The sequence below is a fragment of the Chiloscyllium plagiosum genome, unplaced genomic scaffold (genome assembly GCF_037043375.1).
Source record: "Chiloscyllium plagiosum isolate Xiang-an unplaced genomic scaffold, Cpla_swu_hap1 HiC_scaffold_21, whole genome shotgun sequence".
NCBI lineage: Eukaryota > Metazoa > Chordata > Chondrichthyes > Orectolobiformes > Hemiscylliidae > Chiloscyllium > Chiloscyllium plagiosum.
In genome coordinates, this window is record NW_028270159.1 from 17,397,362 (window position 1) to 17,422,683 (window position 25,322).

The following is a 25,322-nucleotide window of genomic DNA, read 5'->3' on the forward strand; positions in this document are numbered from 1 at the left end:
AATTTCTTCTTTCAGAGGGTAGCAAATCTGTGGAATTTTTACCACAGAGATCTGTCAAGACTGGGTCATTAAGTATGTTTAAGTCTGAGATAGACAGATTTTTAATCAGTAAGGGAATTGAGAGTTATGAGGAAAAGGCAGAAAAGTGGAGTTGAGGATTATCAGATCAGCCATGATCTCAGTAAATGACAGAATAGATTTAAATGAGCTGAATGGGTTACTTATGCTCTTATGTTTTATGGCCATATCTCAGAGGAATACACAACACTAGGCTTGCACTGTGATTCTTCACATTTTTGCAGGCTTTGTAAATTTGCAATGCAAGGTGCTCCATTGCTAATGTATAAATGCTATCGGTCTTCGTCAGTTAAATAAATTATTGCACATCTAAATCTGTAGTCTTGAATCCTAGGTGGTTTGTGCAGTCCATTGCAAATAAAAAAACCCAAAATCAAACTAAGTTTTATTAAAAAATTAATAAAAGAATTATTTTATTAATTCTTTTATTAATTAAGAAAAGAAACAGTTTGCCGGATTTGAACCAAATCAGTATACAGTGCAGAGAGGTCAAAAGGTTAAAAATCAGGAGCAATTCCAGTTTGGGATACATTTTAGGATCTCATCTTATTCTCCCAAAGACGTGACTGCTTGACTAACAAACCATTCTTTACATTTAAAAGTCAAGGAAAGCATGGGTATTTATGATATCAGGGAAAATGCAACACGTCATAGGTTCCAAATATTTAAATAATTCTCTCTATCAACCTTCATAAATTACTTTTAAAAAACGGAATTGTAGAAATCGGAATCAAAACAAACTGCTAGAAACTCTTAGTACATCCACAGTGTATGAAGGGAAACTGGTTCAGTCCAAGACTCTACTGCTAAGGTTTTTCCAGTAATTTCAAATTTCCTGTCTACATAAGAAAGCAAAACAAAATATTATGGCAGAATTTACTTTAATTTCTTTCAAAATGTGCTATCCCTAAAGGTTGGATAAATGATTTCACATTGTGGTACTGAATTATGCAGACTACCCTACTTGAGTTTTTTTAATACCAAGGGAAGAGAGGGAATTATCAGCCAAAGCATTCATTTCTGATGGTTTTTTTCATGACCCCTTACTGGAAAAGGTCTTCATCTGACGGCAACTAGGGAGAAAAGATCAGGCTCAGACTCAATATTCTCATGAACAAGCAGCCTTCTGGTATGCTATCTAAGATGACACACAGAATGGTTATGTGACCATTACCATGGCCTCAGTTAATGCTTTCAATAACCTTCTGAGCTGTTACTAAAAGCAGGTTTGAGGAAATGGATCATTGCTAGACTACCTTTACACTGGAAATGATTTGGAGTGAGACACTACTACTGAGTAGAAACAAATATTTTAGGAGCAGTTGGTACCACTGTGGCATGAAGTTAAATTCAACTGGTACCTTGTTTTAAAAAGCTGAGGGATCAAGAGAGTGTCAGAATTTCTAGCTGCACTCCTGGAACCAAGATTTGAATCCAGCCTAGAAGGGCTCAGTTCTTTCGAAAAGCTATTCAAATTAGACCACAAGACATAGAAGCAGAAATTAGGCCATTCAGCCCATTGAGTCTGCTCCACCATTCAATCATGGATGATAAGTTTCTCAACCCCATTCTCCCACTTTCTCCCTGTAACTTTTGTTCCCCTCGACAGCCAAGAACCTATCTCTGCCTTAAGTACACCCAATGACCTGGCCTCCACAGCCTTCTGTAGACAGGCAGGAAGCTGGAAGAACACAGCTTTCTGTGGCAGTGAATTCCATAGACTCACCACTCTCTAGCTGAAGAAGTTTCTCTTTATCTCAGTTCTAAAAAGGTTTTCCCTTTACTTTAAGGCTGTGCCCTCAGGTCCTAGTCTCTCTTACCAAGGTAATCATAGAAGGAAATAGTAAACATGGTCAGACAGGGAGAATGATACTATCACAATGTAAGTCCAATTAACTTCTCAACTGAAAATACATTTGACTCAATTTTGATATTGTTCTTTACCCGATTATAATTTTCAAAACTTGTATATAGCCTGACAAACTAATTGGCACTTGATTAAGACCTTGACTTAATTCAAACTCCAAATACGGCAGAAACTGGAGACAGTTGAGAGTACCTGATTCCCATCTAAATTAATCTTAAGGTCACTCCCTACAATCAAATCTTTTTAAAAGAAAACATATGTACAATTAGCAAAATAAATCAATGAGATTACCAATGGTACCAAAACTGCAATCAAAAGAAGAGTATTGAACTTACAAAGGAAAAATGTCTATAAAGATATACTTATATCATTTTGCTGATAATCAAGACCTCAAATTGGAATAGTATAGCATGGATCATCATATCTGTAAATTATGTTAAATTTTACTTCATATTAATTCATTATAATCAACATATATGACCAATTTCACTTTTCTGAAAAAAAAATCAGAGATTGAAAACTTATTACTAAACACAAGTAGATTTTAAATTCACTGTATTATGACTTGGAACAGGTTGCTACAAGTTTCATGCAATGTTGCAACTAGTCATTCACCCCACACCAATTAACAATGTTTAATAAAAGAGCATTAGGTGCCAAATCTTTAAGCAAAATAGCATATTTGGGCAGGAAAAATGCACCATGTGCAAATGGAGATTAAAAGCTTTCACACTTCTTGACAGTTCCCTTCGCTCCTGTTCTCTTGGTAACAGCTGAACATCTGTGACAGTTTCAGGAAGGGAAAGTAAAGCAGTCAGTGCCCCACAAGCACAATTCAAAGTTTTGCTTTTGTGAAGAAACTCCACTTGATACATTAGCGTACATTATTTAAAAAAAAACAGCATTCTCTCAAGTCCATTGTTGCAAGAAAATATACTTTCTAATTTAAAAGAAATTGCATTTCCAGTTAGAATTACAATTCTACATCTGCCCAATTCATTTCTGTTAACTAAAATTATAAAGCAGCCGCAAAATAGCCAAATATCCAAACGCAAGGTGTATATAAAATATCAATAATGTTAGACAATTACTGTTTGGATCCAACACAGGATTTTTTCATGTTGTTAAGATTTGTTCCATATTCTATTATGCTTCCAGAATTGCATTCTTCAAGTGTCACATGCATGAACACAATGCCGTTTTCAAGAGCACAAATTTATACTGCATCATACATTAAAAGGTCACAGTGAAGACTGAAGTGTTCTTGTGTGCGTAACAATGTCCGTCATAGTCTCCAAAAACAGATTAAATTGTCATTTATGTATTATTGCCCACTGAAACAGATGCATATAAATCGCCATTTAGCCTACAAAAGAATAGTAGCTATAGATAAATAGTAATTCACGGGCAGAAAGAACAACAGGGTAGAGGTGAGCAATGCTCCCTTTATCTCTCACAGCTGCAGAACTGCAGAGTATTTGAAAACGTCCAACATGGGAAAAAAACATGCTACGAAGGACTAATGTTTCCTTTAAGACGTTAATGCGTGCAGCAATTGAAGGGACGACATAGTTTAACAAACAGTGGCACTGCAAAAAGACGAGAGGATACAAGAAGTGGGTTAGGTGATAGGATCATTGGTCAAGTTCTGATATTAAATAAAGTCAGTCAACTGAAGGTATTACTAATCTTCATAAATAAGACTCTACATCATACAATGTACAAGGTGGGGGGAGAAAAAGACTCATTTGTATTCATCCTTTCGCTCTCTTCTCTGCACTTGAGATCCACTGAACACTAGACAGGTGGCACCACAATAATGACCAAGAAAGCTTACAATTACACTACCAACTTGGAAAGATTGAAATGAACTAATTTTCAATGTTAGGTGACAAATGTCCAAGATGTTTGCTTTGTAATTGGTTATAAAACTAAGCAAAATCAAACCCCCTGGGATTTTGACACTAGCTTGTGTGGAAATCGTGTAATGTGATGGCCATTAACATGGCTAATTCCTCCCTTTCTCGTTAATATCCTTTTATTAGTTTGCCCATCTTTCTCCCTTTCTGTCACCTGAAATTGGGGTCAAGTGTTGATGTGTAGCTCCACAGGTACCTGAAGCCCTTCACTTACCAATTCTTCACATGCGATCTAGATGAGCAGCATCGTTTAATCATGATGATCCAGCAGGTAGCTGAAGTCCATAAGACCATAAGACATAGGAGTGGAAGTAAGGCCATTCGGCCCATCGAGTCCACTCCGCCATTCAATCATGGCTGATGCGCATTTCAGCTCCACTTACCAGCGTTCTCCCGTAGCCCTTAATTCCTCTAGACAACAAGAATCTATCAATCTCGGCCTTGAAGACATTTAGCGTCCCGGCTTCCACTGCACTCCGTGGCAATGAATTCCACACGCCCACCACTCTCTGGCTGAAGAAATGTCTCCGCATTTTTGTTCTGAAATGATCCCCTCTAAGTCCAGCCATGTTATCTATCATTCACAAAAATGCACATTTCAGAAGGACATGGAGGTACAGAAATAAGAAATAATATTTCTGATTTACTCTTCATAGCTCAGGGTAGTGTAACCACTTGTATTCTCCCTATCATTGCCGTAAATGAGGTAATAGCTGAAAATGTGTTGCTGGAAAAGCGCAGGTCAGGCAGCATCCAAGGAGCAGGAGAATCGACGTTTCGGGCATGAGCCACTCTTCAGGAATGAGGAAAGTGTGTCCAGCAGGCTAAGATAAAAGGTAGGGAGGAGGACTTGGGGGGGGGGGGGGCGTTGGAAATGCGATAGGTGGAGGGAGGTCAAGGTGAGGGTGATAGGCCGGAGTGGGGGTGGGGGCGGAGAGGTCAGGAAGAAGATTGCAAGTTAGGAAGGCGGTGCTGAGTTCGAGGGATTTGACTGAGACAAGGTGGGGGGAGGGGAAATGAGGAAACTGGAGAAATCTGAGTTCATCCCTTGTGGTTGGAGGGTTCCTAAGCGGAAGATAAGGTGTTCTTCCTCCAACCGTCATGTTGCTATGGTCTGGTGAAGGAGGCCATCTGGGTTGCTACCTAGACTACACCTCCTCCCACCCTGCCCCCTGTAAAAACGCCATCCCATATTCCCAATTCCTTAGTCTCCGCCGCATCTGCTCCCAGGAGGACCAGTTCCAATACCGTACAACCCAGATGGCCTCCCCCCTTACTTCCCTCCAAGGCCCAAGGGATCCTTCCATATCCACCACAAATTCACCTGCACCTCCACACATATCATTTATTGCATCTGCTGCACCCGATGTGGCCTCCTCTATATTGGGGAGACAGGCCGCCTACTTGCCGAACATTTCAGAGAACACCTCTGGGACACCCGGACCAACCAACGCAACCACCCCGTGGCTCAACACTTCAACTCCCCCTCCCACTCCACCAAGGACATGTAGGTCCTTGAACTCCTCCATCGCCAGACCATAGCAACACGACGGTCGAACGCCTTACTGAAGTCCATATAGATCAAATCTACTGCTCTGCCAATCTTCTTTGTTACTTCTTCAAAAAAACTCAATCAAGTTTGTGAGACATGATTTCCCATGCACAAAGCCATGTTGACTATCCCGAATCAGTCCTTGCCTTTCCAAATACATGTACATCCTGTCCCTCAGGATTCCCTCCAACAACTTGCCCACCACTGAGGTCAGGCTCACCGGTCTATAGTTCCCTTGCTTGTCTTTACCGCCCTTCTTAAACAGTGGCACCACGTTGCCAACCTCCAATCTTCACCTGTGACTATCTATGATACAAATATCTCAGCAAGAGGCCCAGCAATCACTTCTCTAGCTTCCCACAGAGTTCTCGGGTACACCTGATCAGGTCCTGGGGATTTATCCACTTTTAACCGTTTCAAGACATCCAGCACTTCCTCCTCTGTAATCTGGACATTTTGCAAGATGTCACCATCTATTTCCCTACAGTCTTTATCTTCCATATCCTTTTCCACAATAAATACTGATGCAAAATATTCATTTAGTATCTCCCCCGTTTTCTGTGGCTCCACACAAAGGCCACCTTGCTGATCTTTGAGGAGCCTTATTCTCTCCCTAGTTACCCTTTTGTCCTTAATGTATTTGTAAAAACCCTTTGGATTCTCCTTAATTCTATTTGCCAAAGCTATCTCATGTCCCCTTTTTGCTCTCCTGATTTCCCTCTTAAGTATACTCCTAATTGAGACCACAAGGGCTTTTATTAATGTTGTAATGAAAAACATGTTGTTTTTACCTTGAATTTGATTTATTTCTATTCCTACAGAGCTTGGTAACAAGCTGATTTGTCTTTTCACAAGCCAAGGAGCTACAATTCAATGAGTTTTTAACAAACGATATAGTAATTAAAACTTTTTAATGTATGCATGTCTCTCAGGCACTGCTCACCAACCTAGTGACAATTGCAGGAGTACCATAGTAGTAATTAATTTAACCAATTCAACAAATCTCAAGACTGTGAAGGAAGCTGGCTCAAGTTAAGAGGATAGGTTGGTGAAACTGGAGCTCTTCTATTTAGAAGAATTGATCAAGTGACGACTGAACGAATGACTGATTTTGATTGTTTTGACAGGGAAAACTGCTCCCATCGACAACCAGAGGACATGGTTTAAAAGGTGATTGGCAAACAAATCAGGGTGTGGGAAGTAAATCACTTTTAAAAAAGCCAGACGGTTTGGGTTCAATCCCCACAAGCCCAGAGGTGTATCAAAAGATGTCCAGACAGGATGATCAAAAATACTTACAAGGAAAAGACAGAAGTTCGATATTAACTGAGTAGTCCCCAAAGAGACATGGTACAGACACAATGAGCCTTCTGTACGTTACCTGTTCTATGGTTGAATAAGACAACCCTAAGCAAAGTTCAAAATTGTTAATATTCTAATCTTCACTGTGCTCAAATTAAAATACTCCAGGCAAGATTTTTACCCTTCATTCCGTTTTTTTTTTTAAAAAAACAAAACATGCAACTCAACTCTGATATTGACCCATAGAAATGTCCTAGCAAAATCAAACTAACAGATGAATGATAGTGACACCTGTGTCTATTTCCCATCCATGTCGGTGAATAACAGTCTATTATCATCCATACGTTTTACACTTCTGCATCAATATGCATTACAATAAACTTTTCATGTGAAATTACATTCATTGGCAAACCTATTTAATTTATCCAAATTCCTTTTACTTTACAGGTCATTCTGCTATAACGCACATTAATGCAAATTCACTATAATGTGATTAATAAATTGGGAATACTTTCTAAGGTGCGAACTTTTAAAACATACATTGGTTGTAATGCAATTACATCGTCAACACTTTAAGCGCTGTTTCTAAAGCACGACTTTTTTATAACACAGGGTTGCACAAGAACAGAACCATCACATTAGAAAAGAACTACTTATATTTGTAATCACTGTCTGCTATCCTGATGAGGGCTACTCTACTCTAATGGCAGAGGGAAGATGTCAAAAGTACTGTATGCAGGTTGACACTGTAATAATACTCTCCGCATGCATCACTACTCATCATGCTCACTCGCTTGTTCCTTACTTATACTGGTGACCCAGCAACTTATTCATAATTAACTCCATGTGCCTCGACCACATTCAGAAGCCTCGGTCACTGAACCTTAGCAAATACCTTCTACGAAGTGAAGTGAATGGTATTAACCGGATATTAAATCACTGTTACCGCTAGGATTTTACTGACGTGTAAATTGTGTGCAAACTATTAATCTTACGTTCACATGCCCTGTGAAAGAAACTCCAACAGCATAATTATAGATTACATTGTTCCAAAACTGGGTTGTGCCTAGACACAGAAATTTTGAATTGCTTAATACTTGTGTGAAGTAAACTGAAGCAGGGTGGAGTATCACAATTAGCGGCATATTGGTAGCAAGATGCTAAGTAAATCTAACAGCAGCACTGCACATTCACTAGTCATCTCAGATATGCTAGAAGATTTGTAAAGCTAATTTCTCTTGAAACTAGCCTGATCATTTTTTGTGAACACAGTGCTATTTAATTATACATTATTTCTGTTCTGTAAGCTTGTCTCAAATATGTTTTCTCTACTAAAGCTGAGCTGAATCACATTTGCTTTGTTGATGAGATATTCAAGTTCTGTGCTTCTCATGCATACTGAGGGCCAGACACCAAGCAGGTCTTTTATAAATCATTTTTATTATGATCAGAGTACAAGTACTACAAGATAAAGACATAGCTTGGTACCATTCATTTTGGCCGGTTCTGCTTTACTATATATTCCTTCACAATTTAGTGGAAAGAAAGTAAATTCAAACAAGACTCATGCGCCATAGTTTAAAATAGAAAAACCTGAAAAAAAAAATAGGCTTATAATAGTAACTGTAGTGTTAGATTGCTAATGACTGCTAATCAATTGACACGTTGTTAAAAATGCTACTTAAAATTGTACTTACTATTCTGGAATATCTGTTTAGTTCAGATGTAATGCACAAATACAAAAACCTCTTGAAATTAAATGCGTATTGATGCTGAAGCAGGTAGTGAAGTGCCAATCTTACGAAATGAATAGCAACAGGATTCAAACAGCAAATTTTATACATTTGCTTTTAATCGTATATCTGCCCCTCGCCTGAAGTTGCCTGCACCATTTGCACACAAATAAAAATGCCACTAATTCCACATTATTTCGGCAGCAAATTCTTTCCCTTTGTCCATCTTATCGTGATTCCTATGCCACCATTTAACCAGATATCGAGCAATTAAGGTGCTTTCCAAATGGATGGCAATATGGGAGTCTATAACCATCCAAACGATTTAGTAATTTGTATGAATGATTTATAATGTACATAATATGAATTGTTTTCCATTGAGAAAAAAAAAAATCACAACTACCCAACAAGGAACATCTTCTGATTGCTACTTAAATTATTCCTTTTAACAGAAGACTCTAGACTTGAATACTGTGACATTGAAAAATTGAAGAGACATTTATTACAGTTCACCAATATATACAACTAATGCATTCACAGACATATTATTTCTGGGCTAGTACTAAGCCATTTGGTTCCAAAGAGCAGCATGCTTTTGCTCCATGATGACATGCTCAGTCAAAATAAATCACTCCTACCTCACCTCTACAGTTCAGCTGTTTTGTCTGTGTTTGGACCAAAGCTGTAATGAGGTCAGGAGTGGAAAGTCACTGGTAGAAGCCAAAACAAGAGTCAATAAATAGGTTATTGTTAAGCAAGTGGTGCTGGGGAACAGAGTCCAGAGAAGACTAAAAGGATGATAATAGACTGTAATAGATTTATCCTGGTTTTCACTTCATTTTGGGGTGGTGGTGATGATGGAGAGAGAAGCGTTAGATGACAACCTTCCTACGCTTCACAGAATTGTGGGTCCATTCTGTGCTTCTGTCTAGGCCTTCCTATGTGACATATGATCTTTCAATCTCAACATTTTTGTTGAACAAACATAGAATAGCCTACCATGAATAGCTATTAAGGCAGTTGTTATACTGCTTAAACAGAAATTGGATATACATCTCAAAGGGAAGAACTAAGAAAGATAAGAGGAAAAAAAAAGGATTAGTGTAGCTAGTTCCATTAGGAGCAAGGAAACGCACTGGGATGAATGGTCTCTGTTATATAATTGAGGAAATAATAGTAAATGAAAACCTACTTCTGCTGCACAATGCTCTTAAAATGTTCAATCTTTGCACCTTGGGATCACAATCAAGTTAATATCTCAGAATAAGAGACCATTCCTTTCGATAGGTTACATCAATTATGCTGTCATTCTTAATCAATTCAAAACAAAAATGAGACCTGTTTCACTTTCGTCCATTTTCCAGTTTAAAAACAAGAGGAACGAGAGAGGATGCACCCATTTGGAGACAGACAAATTGATGGGTTCTGCAACAGTATAAGAAGAACATTTGCCAGTGACGGAAAGATATTCATCGATTGGCAGCAAAAGTACTGCAGGACAGCATACATTCACAAAAGGTGAAGGTCATGCCTGCCAAGAAAGTCTACTAATGTGTTTTGAATGCAAGTCGTCTTCCTTGTACAAGAACCCTCTAATCCAAATACATACGCAACATCCATACGGTGAACCTGAACAGCATGAATAACTTCTGTGACACTATCTGTGAAGTGTTTTTCCCTCACCTTCAGATATCAAAAACTTATAACCATTCAGATAAAATTCACTGAAATCTTTGGTTTAAGTGAGCAGAGTCCATGATACAAAAATAATGTTGATGGAAATTATTGTAAAATTAAATATATTTCACAACTCCAAGCATACAATGGGATAGAACTTCTTATATCATAAGTTATTCCATAAGAAGGTACTTCAAATTCAAGATCGTGGCCTGCCATTTTTACATTGTTACTAATCATTCAAAGCATGAAAATTCATATCTTTAGTCTGCATACTTTCCATTGATCTGAACTTGCACAGAACTGAGCTGTATTTTTAGTTATTCCAAGGTAAAACAGCAGAGAATCACACAGATGTCTCCCCATGAAGGTCCCACCACCAGGAAAGCTTCTCACAATGGACAAGAGGCTGGCTGCGAGGTGCATTAAGTACCTACTCCAGGGAGGCAGCTAGCAGATCTGCTCAACTTAGGGTCCACATTATAGGCCAGATAGGACTAGTATTGTAGAAGGGGAAGATAAAGGGCTTGGTTACAGGATGGAGTTGTAAATATTTGTTAGTTGTTCCGTTATATTTTAACAAATAAAGTTGTTAATTTTTAATTAGATCTTGGTCTATCGAATTTTCACAGCTTATTGCACGGGATAAATCTTTCCTGTGTTGTTGGTTTTAAATTAAGCAGGAGAGATTACCCTGATTCGTAACACTGTTTGGAAACCCTCCAGTTTCAAACTGGTGGCCTCCCTGAGGCAGTCCAAAACGTAAGCATTGATTTGTCAATGTGACCAGAAAACACAAGACAATAGCTAGCCAAAAAATGATTAATCAAAGTATAATTGCCCAATAACTTCAGGAGTTAAACTTATAAAATAACTAGCCAATATTCAAAATCACAGCAGATGTGAGCTAATCCAAGCCACCTTTTGGAAGACAGAGATTTATACTTCAAAACGTCAGTTAAAGAGAAGTCGTGCGACCAACCAAGCTGTGTGTATATACCGGGACTGATCGAAAATGTAAAAGCAAGGAGTGAAAAAAGCAGCTTTTCTCCTTCTCTCCAACTTAACAGCTAAGGTTGGAGTTGGCTGAATCATGACCTGTGTCTAATATCCCTGCAAACAGAGAATTCTACTGGAAGGGCTCTGAATTTTCTACAGTAAACTCTCCAGAAGCAAAAGAGGCATTCTCACTGCATTTTTGAAACAAAATTTAAGTGGGGAACCAAAAGCCTGTGAATTACAGCTGGACTAGACAATTAGCAATAAGCTGTGAACTGACTCTTATTTCTCTTAATGTTGTATTTGGGCAAATTTATGCATTTCTACATTTAATCTGTAATGATGGGTGGCACAGTGGTTAGCACTGCTGCCTCACAGTGCCAGGGAGTTGCACTACGAGGTCTGATTCCACCCTTGGGCAACTACCTGTGTGGAGTTTGCACATTCACTCAGTGCCTGCGTGGGTTTCTAGCGATTGCTCCACTTTCCTCCACAGTCCAAAGTTGTTCAGGTTAGGGTAGATTGGCCATGCTAAATTGCCCACTTTCCAGAGATGTGCTGTTTAGCTGGAGTAGATATGGGAAATGCAAGGTTACAGGCATAGGATACGAGGGTAGGATGCTCTTTGGAGGGTTGGTGTAGACTTGATGGGCCAAATGGCCTGCTCCCACACTGTAGGGATTGTGTGTGGCATTTCAGAATTTGCATTAACCTTTTAGTGCTTTAATCCAGGTCATTTTCAGCACAAACAAATCTGACTACAAATTTGGTGAAAACTCCGAAAACCTGCCCATCTGATCCTTACAATCAGCTTTTAACCAGCTAAGTGCCTATATTGGATTGGCAAGTCCATCTTTCAATCTTTAATCTATTACAATCAAACAAGGAAAAGTCAGGAAATCCATTCCATTCCTTCTCACTGGGTTTTGACAGGCAGAATGACCATAAATCATCAGCCATGCTTGCAGTACACGTCACCTCAGCAAATTTATGTAATTAGTAAGTCCCAAGTTATGAACTTCTTCTGCCCATTAGCTTAGTGATGAAAAGTCTGAATGTGTATGCTTGGACATCTTAAATTTGGCATCTCTTAAGTGCCAAATACAGTATTATTTTAATAAAAAAAGGGAGTCATGCCTAACAAAGTGGCCTATAGATGTTCTAGGACCTCCTTTTTAGTATACTTTCAAGCATAAAATATATTTTAGCAGTTTGAAGGAAAGCCAAGGCTACAATGCATTTGGTCAGAAAAACTATTTAAGAATGAGTTAGAAAGAGATTGTAGTAAAGCTAGGAGCCCTCTTCCCAATGGTCATGAATTGTAAATATTCGTTTAGAACTTGATAGTTGTGTTAAAACATATGCGTATACTTTATCTAAAATACCAAAAATTGACCTGCAAAGTAGTATAAACATAGGGGTGCATTCCTGCAGTCCTTACACTCGCCAAGCGTTCGCATTTATCCCTGGATACTTGCTGGTTGAGCAATTGTCTGAAGAATGTTAGCAATAAGGCACTTACTAGGAAGTTAGTACTTGCATACAAATTGCCAGTCAGCAGATATTTGTCACAGATTGAGGAGGTGCCTGAAGAACACAGTATTGGCCATAGATTGTGACTAAAGTAATTGTCATAAGTATCCAGTATTAGTAAACAGTGAATCTGATGTAAACAGGTTTGACAGATCTGAAGCAATTACAGTCATAGAGATGCACAACACGGAAACAGACCCTTCAGTCCAACTCGTCCATACCAACCAAATATCCAAACCTAATCTAGTCCCATTTGCCAGCACTTGACCCATATCCCTCTAAACCCTTCCTATTCATGTACCCATCCAGATGTCTTTTAAATGTTGCAATTGTACCAGCCTCTACACTTCCTCTGGCAGCTCAGTCCATACACACACCATCCTCTGCTTGAAGAAGTTGACACTTAGGTCCCTTTTAAATGTTTGCCCTCTCACCATAAACCTATGGCCTCCAATTCTACACTCTCCCACCCTGGAGAAAACACCTGTCTATTGACTAACCATGCCTCCCATGAATTTATGAGCACATTTCTTAACTGTGAAAAACCAAAATCTGACACATTATGGAAAATTTTAAATTCTCATGATGAGAGAGAAAAGTTAAAGATTTTAAAGTAAGAAACTCAGCATCACCCTACCTACAATTCACAAAACTATCAAGCAGGGTCAATGTTATGAAAGGAGAATTTTGTCAAATTTGCTAGTTTTTTTTAAGGATGTAACATGTGGGGTGCATGAAGGAGGTGGAATAGTAAATGTGACTTACTTAGATTTCCAAAAGACATTCTGGAAGATGCTATGTAAAAGTTTATGCACAAGAGCTCATTGTGTTGGGTGTAATATGTTAGCATGGGTAGAGGAGGAGTTAACAGGAAATGGAGAGTCTTGATAAATGAATTGCTTTCTGGTTGGCATACTGCACCTATTGGGCTATCATAAGAATGTGTTGGGGCCTCAATATTTCTATTAATGAAGTATGTTGTAGCAAATTTGATGACACAAGGACAGGTTGAAATGCAAGTTTCAAGGCTGAAAACATTCTGCAAAGGGATTTTAAAATAACATTGATGAATGGCTTACTTGTCTGAAGCACAGAACTTTAGACTATTTAGCCAGTCCTTAATTTATAGACTTGATTTTTATAACTTCTGAGTTTGGATGATGTTAGTGTTTCATGTTTTTTGGTCATTGAATATTTCATTTGAATCCCAGGTTTTCTTCCTTGTTGCATGCAAAATGCACGAAAAGTGAGGATCTCACAATGTTCAGAGATTTCAACAGCCCCAGTATTTTGTCATTTTATTATTTATACAAGAACTTGCAAACTACTCCAGTAAATGGCTTTGAGTCACCCCACAAGTAAGCCACTCATGACTGCATCAATATACAGCAATATACATCTCTAGTTAACACAATTTACGGCATTTCAGCATGTGCTTTTTCAGCTACAGAAATCTTAACTCCTGCATTGGTCCAGTGCTAGTCTCTATTATTTCCAATATCAGCAGCACCTAAGTTAGAAATCAATTCAATTTATTCTACAAATTATGTTGCAGTTTACATCTCCATTAAAAAGTAACTTAAATAAAATCAATGAATACTAATTACATAATCAAAGAAGCATGAAAATAAACAAAATAATTATAGAACATTGGTATAGGAGTGCAACAAATAACATTAATAAACAAACAGCAAAAGTTAAAGAACAGGTGTGTATAAAGCTGAAATTCCTGTTTTAATGCAAGTTCAGGGAAATATGCAAAAACGATTGTACGCTGGGTCACCAACCAGTTATATCAGGGGACAGACACTCAAATTGATATATACAGAGGAAATTTCAATCTCACCTATCCAATTGGTGAAATGATACATGGCTACGGTAACTCAATTGTATTGGTTTAATTTATGATCTTTGGTCAGGTCTAGGGCAAGTTCAGTTTAAAATTTCTCTCTGTAAACTTCAAAAATTTGTTGACATTTTTTATTGATCTCAACTAATTTGTTCACATTATGTCAAACAGTTGTGACATTTAATCACCATACTAACACTAAAAGTAAAACTGCACAAGCAAATATATCACAGATTAATGGAATCAAGGAAGCTTTGCATATAAACTATTAATGGATGTACTTGCATAAATTTATGAATAATTAAGAACTGTCTCCAAAATCATGATACTCAAGAGACCAAAACACCTAATGATAGATGTCATTTAATAGAATTCCAACTTAAGTAACCCTAAAAAAAAAGTATAAAAAAAAATTTAGCAGAATAATAGACTCCTTTCACAAAAGCTAGCTACATGAGGAATACTAATATGCCACCTGTTTCTCTAGAATTTAGAAGGTTGAAGAGAGATCTGATCAGACGTTTTCAAGATGTTAACAGGAGAAAACAAAAGTCAATAAAGGCTGGTTGGAGATTCTAGAACTAGGGCACGTGATTAAAATATTACGTCCAGAAGAGACTTTAGGAACCACTTCTACACAGAAAGCTATAGAGATTTAGAACTCTCTTCCACAAACAGCAATGGATGCCAGATCAGTTGGTAATTTCCTATCAGAGATAGAGAAATTTGTGTTAAGCAAAAAGATATCGTCCAAAGGCAAGTATATGAAATTAGGCCAAATATCAGCCAATGATGTGATTGAATGGCAGAACAAGTTTGAATGGTCTACTCCTGTTCCTATGTATGTCCATGATATTTCTACTACAACATACGAAAGTTAACATAACTCAACTTGAAGTTTTGAACTTTGTGGAGTAAAATCTCACTCCCTATATAATTTGATCAACAGGACATTGAAGTTGAAGTACTAATCTGAACTTGCTCTTCTCTGTGCGGGTATTGATATGTTGTTCATTTGCTACAGTCAGTTTTTATGCACAAATAATTTTGATGAACAAGACATAGGAATCAAACAAAGTCAGTTTAGGTATGTGAGAATTAAAAGTTCAACAAATCTGAATAAGCTGAGAAATGAAGCATGTACATTTTTGAAATTTATTCAAAATAATTTCCATAAAGTTACAAATGAATATTTTTCATGCAATATTGCTGTTGTTTCAGCACCATTCACAAACGTGAAACTTCCAGTCCTGACAAGCTAAGACAGATGTAAGTTTTTTCTGGATTTGCTGTCAGTTAACATGACAAAAAAGGGTTTATAGAAGCAACTAAGCGTGAGGTTAATATTGAAAGCATGATTGTTTGATTTATTAAATATCCATATTAATAAATATAAATAGCTTAAGCAGAAACAGTCAGAGTCTTCATATTAGCACAAATTTGATTGGGCAAATAGCTAGTTTCTATGCTGTAACTTTCTTATTACTCCATTAGTAACCTGAATTTAGTGTTGTGCAATGAGGCAGACTTGATAAGGGAGCTTAAGGTGAAGGAACCCTTAGGAGGCAGTGATCATAATATGATTGAAGTTACTCTGCAATTTGAGAGGGTGAAGATAGAATCAGAGGTAATGGTATTACTGCTGAATAAAGGCAACTACAGGAGGCATGAGAGAGGAGCTAAGTAAAATTGACTGGGAGAGAAGCCAAGCAGGAAAGACAGTGTAACAGCAATGCAGGAGTTTCTAGGAGCAATTCAGGAGACACAGCAGAGATTCATTCCAAGGAAAAAGTAGTATGGTACAGGGAGGATGAGGCAACCATGGCTGACTAGGGAAGTCAGGGATGGCATAAAAGCAAAAGAGAAAGCATATAACGTGGCGAAGGGCATTGGGAAACCAGAGGATTGGGAAGCTTACAAAGACCATTGAATGGCAAACAAAGAAATAAGGAGGGAGAATATTAAATATGAGGGTAAGCCAGCCAGTAATATAAAGGAAGACTGTAAAAGTTTCTTTAGATAGACAAAGGGGAAAAATGAACATTGGGTCACTGGAAAATAACACTGGAGAGGTAGTAGTGGGGAACAAGGAAATGCTAAGGAACTGAATAATTACTTCACAATAGTTGTCACGGTGGAAGACATGAGTAATATCTCAAAAATTTAAGTGATGAAGAGGCAGAGCTGAGTATGGTGGCCATCATCAAGGAGAACGTGCTTGAAAAACTAAATGGCCTGAAGGTGGATAAATCATCTGGACCAGAGGGACTACACCCCAGACTTCTCAGGGAGACAGCGGAGGTATAGTGGCGATCTTTCAGGAATTGCTAGAATCAGAAATGGTCCCACAGGACTGGAAAATTGTTAATATGACACCCCTGTTTAAAAAGGAGTAAGACAAAAGGTGGAAAATTATAGACAGATTAGCCTAACCTCAGTCGTGAGTAAGATCTTGGAATCCATTGTAAAGGATGAAATTCTTGACTACTTGGAAGCGTATGGTAAAATAGGGCAGAGTCAGCATAGCTTCATCAAGCTTGACAAATCTGCTAGAATTCTTTGAGCAAGTAATGAGCAGATTAGACCAAGGAGAGCCAATGGATGTTATCTACCTGGACTTCAAGAAGGCCTTTGGCAAGGTGCCACACAGGAGACTACTTAGTAAGATAAGGGCTTGTGGTGTCAAAGGCAAGATACTAGCATGGATAGAAGCTTGGCTGCCATGCAGAAAGCAGTGTGGAAAAAGCATCCTTCTCAGGATGGTAGCCGGTGACAAATGGTGTCCCACTAGGCTGTGTTGGGACTACAACTTTTCACTTTGTACATTAACGATGTAGATGAAGAACTGAGGGGATTCTGGATAAGTTTACAGATGATACAAAGATAGGTAGATGGACAGGTAGCATTGAGGCGGCAGGCAGAAGGATTTGGACAGGTTAGGAGAGTGGGCAAAGAAATGGCAGATGGAGTACAAAGTGGGAAAGTGCGAGATCATACACTTCGGTAGGAAGGAGAGTGGCATGGACTGTTTTATAAATGGGAAGAAAATTCAGAAGTCAGAAGTGCAAAGAGACTTGGGAGTTCTCGTCCAGAATTCTCTCAAGGTAAACTTGCAGGTTGAATCAGTAATTAGGAAGACAAATGCAATGATGGCATTTATTTTGAGAGGACTTGAATATAAAAGCAACAATGTACTTCTGAGGCTCTATAAGGCTCTGGTCAGACCACATTTGGAGTATTGTGCACATTTTTGAGCCCATTCCTCAGGAGGGATACACTGGCCCTGGAACATGTTCAGAGGAGCTTCACGAGAATGGTCCTAGGAATGAAAAGCTTAACATATGAGAAACGTTTGAGGACTCCGGGTCTATACTCAAATGGTATTTAGAAGGATGAATGAGATTGAAATATACAGAATACTAAAAGGCCTAACCAGAGAAGATGTTGGGAAGATGTTTCCATTGGTAGCAGACTACAGCCCAAGGGCACAACCTTAGAGTAAAGGGAAGATCTTTTAGAATAGAGATAAGGAGAGACTTTTCCAGCCACAGAGTGGTCAATCTATGGAATTCATTGCCACAGAAGGCTGTGGAGGCCAGGTCATTGAGTATGTTTAAGATGGAGATAGATGGGTTCTTGAGAATCAAGAGGCTCAAAGCTTATGGGGAGAAAGTAGGAGAATGGGTTTGAGAAACTTATCAGCCATGATTGAATGGTGGAGCAGATCCAATGGGCTGAATGACCTAATTTCCACTCCTATGTCTTGCGGTCTTGTGGTCACCCAAATCCCAAATTCCTATAATTCCCTCCATAAAGACCTGTGCATAGTAATCATAACAAGGTCAGCTGCTGGACTTCACAGAATAAGAGTTCACTGATCGGACTAGATTAACAGCCCAGAGTGTCCTGGCTGACAGATTAAAAAGGAGTGTGCCAGGCAGTACTAGAGTCAAGTACTGTTCACATATAAATAAAGGGTGACTTGCTGTCGGGATGCCAGCCTCTGTGGAGTCTTCACTCTGCATCTCCCCACTCAGCGAGCAAACCTACACCCTAAACCTTTTCAGAGTAAGATTTTGGTCACCTAATCTCAGGTAACTTGCTGTCAAGTTTTACCCAACTGCACTTGAGGTGCCTCAAGACATTTTTTGCTGTTAAAGCTTCTGTATAAATACAAGCTGTTGCTGCTGATTTTATAATTAATTTCATTCAATGGACCACACATCACAACTCTGATATATAACAATATGTATGCACATACTGTTCAGGGAAACACCTCCTAGCAATTCTTGTATAATTATTGTCTTGAAGAAAGAATGTCAACCTTAGTGCAGAATATTATCAGCTAATAAAAAATCTGCTTTTGAGAATATTCTACATATTTTCATTCATTACTTTGTTGATCATTGAGAAGAGATTGATCAACTCATAGGTTTGGTTGTCAGGAACCCCAAATTACATTCTCCCATTCTGAATTCCTGTATTATAACCAGAATCAGCATGCACTAAGAATTTGCTTTCTTACTGACCATATCCTCATATTTAGAGCTCTCACAGTGTAGTGCTAAGCACTATGTTCATGTACGTTGTACACTAAACTGTAGCAACAGTATGATGTCAAAAGCATATCCTTTCATTAGCCAACTGCAATTAGTGGGGCAGTGATTTATTTAGGATGACAAAGGGACTGAACCAAACAGTGGTCAGGTTAGCCCTATTAAAGCTTGGGCCACATGGTGCAGCACAATAAATTCTGAATGATCCTATCTACAGTGTTAATCTGCAAGCTATAATACAAATGTCAGCAAGAAAGATTCGGCTTTTCGTCTGACTGCAACAGAATCAATATCTTGATTAAATAATCATGATGGATTTACCTTGTCTCTTCAAATGAGGAGGAAATATTACAGATAGTGCGCACAATAAAACAAATTTGGAAGGATTTTGATGGAGGAGTTTATAAATTAAAATATTTGTATAATTGATTTAATTTTACATTATCAAATACAGTTCCTCAACTTAGCTATTTTCTTTAAATGAATGCATTCATTATGAATGTAACACCATTTGCGGGGATCATTCCAATATGTACGTCACACGATTTAAATTCAACAAAAGGAAATTACCTATTAATTTGTAGTTATTGAATTGAAGAGTTTAATTTTTAAATTCAGATATAAAAAAAGTACTTCAGATCACAGAAAAATATTACAAAAACAAGCAAAGACAATATTTTTGTGAAAGGATTTGAAACATTATTAAATGACAGTTAAGCAATTTACTGACTCAGCAAATTCAGAAATAGGTTTAAGATTTTGTGTAGCGCAAATTAAATCAGAATCAAACAGTTATGGTTCAACTGCACTGACTCAATTCCCACTGGGTAGGCAGAACTAATATATTAGAAATAAATGGCACCATTCTCCATATGGTCAAATCAAACCACATTTGTACAGTACATTGATTGGTGTCGACACTGGGTGACCACAGGAATTTGTTACATGATACAAATGGCTATTGGTCAAACGGGTTACCTTGAAGTTCGATGACTTCAGGAAATATTTTGCACTTCATTTACACTTGGCATAGTTCAGAGAATGCAGGTGTATCAGCTTCTGCTGATTAAACTTCTCTTTATACTGCAACCTCACTAACAAGATGGGGAGTAGATTACTGGGGTAGAAAAAAACTGTGGTTGTCAATCCACCTGTTCACTCTCCATACGCTTTCAAACAATTTATTTAAGATCCAACTATACCTTGCATAGGGCACAGTTATTCTAGATATTTTCTAATTAATCTGCTCAGCCATGTTATTATTTACGTCTGAAGCAGGCAGGAGTTGACATAAGCCTCCTGGCTTACAAGTAGGAATGCTACCACTGCATAGCTGTTCTCTTAATACAATCTGCATTATAAACCTGCTTTCCATTGTAAAAAAAGGAGATAAGTAGCCACTTTTAAATGATGCCTCTCTGCAATGTAAATGCACCACAATATCATTAGATACCCTGGTAGACAAGCATCCCTTACCGAGTACAAATATTAAAATCCAACTCTTGCTGTGGTCAAAACAAGTTGTATTTCCAGTAATGCAAGGAAATGTCCTAAGGCACTTCATGAGAGCATTATGTAACAAAGTACAACACTGAACCACATGAAGTGATATTAGGTCAGAACACCAAAAGCTTGGTCAAAGAGATAGGCTTTAGGAATGTCTTAAAGCAAAAAAGACAAGTTGAATGGCAAAGAGACAGAGATAGAAATCCAGAACTTGGGACTTTGGGTAATTGCAAACATGGCAACCAATTATAGTGCAGTTATGGCACAATAGGCCTGAATTTGAGGCACACATATCTTTGATAGCTTGGAGGACAGAAGTAATTACAGTGATAGGGAAGGGCAAGGTCATAGAGGGATTTGAAAACAAAGATAAAAATATTGATAGTAACAGGTATTTTAAATGATCAAACCATCCCCTGACAGGCTACTTCACTACTGAAGTGCAATGGGTACTAAGCCAAGGAAAAGGAAGGATGTCTGATAGAAAGTTGAAAGACCTCTTTTCAAAGCTATTGCTAGAGATGTACTGGTTACATCTGTGTACACAAGTTTCCCTGTCAGAATGGTTAAAAGCATTCTACAACACAGTCCGAGCTAACAACTTTGAAAGCACTAAAGGAGATAAATAGATAAATTTATAAATACATTCCAAACAAGCAAATCCTATTTTAAAAACGAACTCAGTACAGAATAAGAAAAAAAAACAAATTTAAAATGAAGCAATCACGAAGAAGGAATCTAAATGGTGCATTATAGCACCTAGAGACTGGTTTATATAATGCATGACTACTATAATCCTTTTGTTCCCCATTCATGGGATGAGGGCATTGCTGGTTAGGCCAACATTTATTGCCCATCCCTGAGAGTCGTTAAGAATCAACCACATTGCTGTGGATCTGGAGTCACATGCAGTCCAGACCAGGCAAGGACACAAACCAGGCAAGGGCAGCTGACTTCCTTCCTTAAAGGACGTCAGTGAACCAGATGGGTTTTCCCCGACAATTGACAATGGATTCAGTCATCATTAGACTCTTAATTCCAGAGTTTAATTGAATTGATAATCCACAAGCTGCTGTAGCAGGATTCAAACAGGTCCCCAGAATGTGATAACATCACTAGACTATCACCTTCTCAACCTCTCACTACACATATGGCATGGTGCCCTTCAGGACTGTGGTGATTTTACCCTTTTGAGGGTTATTAGCTCAGTTGGCTGGATGGCTGATTAGCAATGCAATGCAGAGTGACACAAAAAAGCATAGGTTTAGTTCACACGCCGGCTGAGCTTACCATGAAGGACTCTTCTTCTCAACTTCACCCCTTGCTTGATGTGTGGTGATCCACAGGTTAAACAACCACCAGTCATCTCTCTCTCTAATGAAAGAGCAGCCCCGTGGGCTGGTAAGACTATGGCAGCTTTACTTTAAGCAGGACTCAAACATGTGTTTACAGACGACATGAAAAATACATTTAGAAGCCACAATGGGCATTTAACATTCAATGTTGCACTGGAAACATTCTTAATTGTGATTCCATGACTTCAGGATACCTTATAGAAACAATTTTATTGCAACATTACTATTTATGTTATTCACTAATTAGAAGCAAGCAGAACAATTTGAGCCGCTGGGACCCACACAAAAATTACATTCACATTTTTAATTGAAGTTGCCAACGGTGAATGAACATTGAACCTTGGGAGATAGTACTTCAAGGCACCATCTTATCCCAAACATTTTTACATTTAGTTTTAAGGCAAGGTTTTCCAGAGAGTGATAATTAAATATGTCCTTCTTTAAAACAAAATGCAGACCATTAAATTAATATCACTCCAGGGTTTACATACTTGAAGCTTTGTTGCCACTGCACTTTGCCCAGACATGCTTGCACGTGTTAAAACATTTTTGCAAGTATTTCTTCTCCTTTAGTATACAGTGGGTTGGCAGGAAAAAATGAAAAACAGATATGTCCTTAGAGACCTACCAAACAGCCCCATTCTTAAAAGTTACTTCTGGTTCTACATTGAGGTTGTCCCCAATAACTCCACAGAAATCCAGAGCCTGAGAGAGCAAGACAGTGCAAATGAAATAAAATTTACCCAGCTTGGCCGACATAATTTGAATTTAAAAAGTTATCTATCTTCAAAATGAGTGAACTCTACATGAAACATGGAACCATTAACCTGTCTGCAATGAATGGCTTGCAGTGCAAACTTACTGAGGTGGCAGAGCAAGTGTAGTAGGCTGAACCTTTGGCCGGCGTTTTGCAGATACACCCATTTGCATCGCCGAACGTTTCAGAGACTGTTGGTTTAACAGACTGGAAGCTAGACCAGCATGATACTGGAGCTGAAAAGAAAAAGGAAATAAATGGATATCAATCAGATCCAAAGCAATATGTAATGAAATCCAGGCAACACTGTTAGATCCTAGCAGATAGCAAATTTTTTATAGTAAAATGTGAACAATAATAATATTTTAAAGAAGTATTTCTGAAGATTGTTGACATTGAGGGATATGGAAAACCACAGCTAATTGTTTAAAAAAATGAAAGTCCAAAAGACTCTCCATCTTATCTACCACATATACACATCCATCCTAGGACAAGCCAAACACAGACACGTACGAGAATTCCTAGAAGCATGGCTTTCCAACTGGAAATCTATCAACAAATGCTTTGACTTGGATCCCATTTACCACCCCGAGAAAAGGAAATTATGTCACCACCGGAAATGACATCACCACAGGAAATGTCGTCACCAACCCAAGCAAACCTAAAATACAAATAGAAAACGGGACATGCCACCAGTGCTTCATCCGGAGGCTCACTGATGTTACCTAGTATGGTGACGAAACATCTGAAAACAAACCTTCCAGCTCAGCGAGCAAACCTACATCCAATACCTATATATACTTATATATATTATTTTATATACTTAATTACTAAATTTAGGTTCAATATCAATTTCTTTCTTTAAAGTACAATTTAAGAATTTGGGAAAGAAATGTCATTAAGATCAAGCTGGAGATGTAGTGATAATTTTAGCAATGCACATGATCCAGCAGAAATAATAACTGTAACTGAATGATTTGAGAGAGTTGGAATTTGTTATCACAACTCAAAAAAAAAGCTAAAGTGTATTTTGTCTGTCTGGCTCATCACCCCAGATAAATCTGTATCCTCTCTTCAGAGCATCTTCCTGGCTCTGAAATGATTGCAGAGTTCTGATTTTCCCTACCTCATGATCATTCCAGACACTGATAAACTGGGAGAGAAAATGCTTCCTGCTATTTGTCCTGAATTCTCCCATTTTCGTTTTACACCCCTGCCTTAATCCTGTACTCATGGTTCAATTGAAATTATTTTCCCAGAGATGTTTGTGTGTTTCTTTCACAATCTTTAATTTCTCCCAGAAGGTTGCGAGATTGCTTTGGAGAAGAAAAAGGGATGACACATACATAATGTTTCATCACACCTGGTGTCAATAGACTTGGCAGACCAGCTGTGTTTTCCTAATATTTTTCATACATTCATTTTGTGATATAGTTTTGGGATATGCCTCACCACCACATTCTACGTCAACTTTACGTTCAATTTGTTTTGCATCATGGAGAATTCAATTGCTGATGTAATACTCAAGGTATTAGGGTCAGTGCACAATGGACTCAAACTGTAGCACTACTGATTTTGAGAAATACTTTGGCATTCTCATTTCTTTATTTGGACCAATGTCATTCTTCTTATAATGTTCCAGTGGTTGAACAGCTGGAGAGGTTTAATTATGTCAAAAGCCTAGATAAATATAAATATAAAATGGGCTCCTCTCTCAACATCTTAGGGCCAAAGATTTTCTACAGCTTTACTGATGATATTTTAAGAAAACAAACAGAAGTGGGATATTTGCTGGTGATTATAGTGATCATTTGTAATATATAATGAAGCAGTCAAGGAGCATCCAACGAGGAGGAGAATCGACGTTTCGGGCATAAGCCCTTCTTCATGCCCGAAACGTGGATTCTCCTGCTCGTTGGATGCTGCCTGACCTGCTGCGCTTTTCCAGCAACACATTTTCAGCTCTGATCTCCAGCATCTGCAGTCCTCACTTTCTCCCCAATGAAGCAGTCAATGCCTGCATTCAGGAAGATTTGGACAACATCCAGATTTAAGCCAACACATGATACGTAACAACCGCATCACTCAAATGTCAAGGTTGACCATCTGGGAATAAAAAAGAACCCAACTATTCTCGTTGACCTTCAATGGCATTACCATCACCAAGTCCCCTGCTGTTTACAATCTAGTAATCAGCACTAAGCAAAAATGCCAGAGAAACAGCCACATAATTCAGTAGCAACTTGAGTTAGTCACATCTCACCCTTAAATTGTTTCAGGAGTGACAACCATAACATGAAAAATCTGCTATTTCAGATCAAACGGAAAAAAATACAAACGATAATCCCAGTTAAGAGAGAATATATCAAACAGGTTAACCCAGACAAACTGGGGGCATTACTCCAGCAATTGAGAGATGACCTGATAGAGATCTTCAAAGTGAAGAAGGGGCTTGATAGATTAGCCATAGAAGTGTTGCCACTTGAAAAGGACTCAAAAACTAGAGGTCATAAAAAGTATTTACTAATGAATCCAATTGAGAATTTTGTTATGACCTCGAGACAGCCAGCCAAATCAAAGTTGACCTCCCTATCACTATATTCACAACACAGTACAATTAAAATACTCAATGACCCACA

General features: G+C 38.2%; 1 protein-coding gene across 2 annotated transcripts in view; it reads right to left on the bottom strand.

Moving 5' to 3' along the window:
* Positions 1–25,322, bottom strand: part of med27 (mediator complex subunit 27) — a 240,098-nt gene that overhangs the window by 117,453 nt on the left and 97,323 nt on the right. The window contains exon 3 of one of the 2 annotated variants that reach the window (XM_043720349.2): positions 22,789–22,919. The exons of the other annotated variant lie outside the window; for it this stretch is intronic. Coding sequence (XP_043576284.1) covers positions 22,789–22,919 — 131 coding nt within the window. The remainder of the gene's footprint in view (positions 1–22,788; positions 22,920–25,322) is intronic. 2 annotated transcript variants of the gene reach the window in all.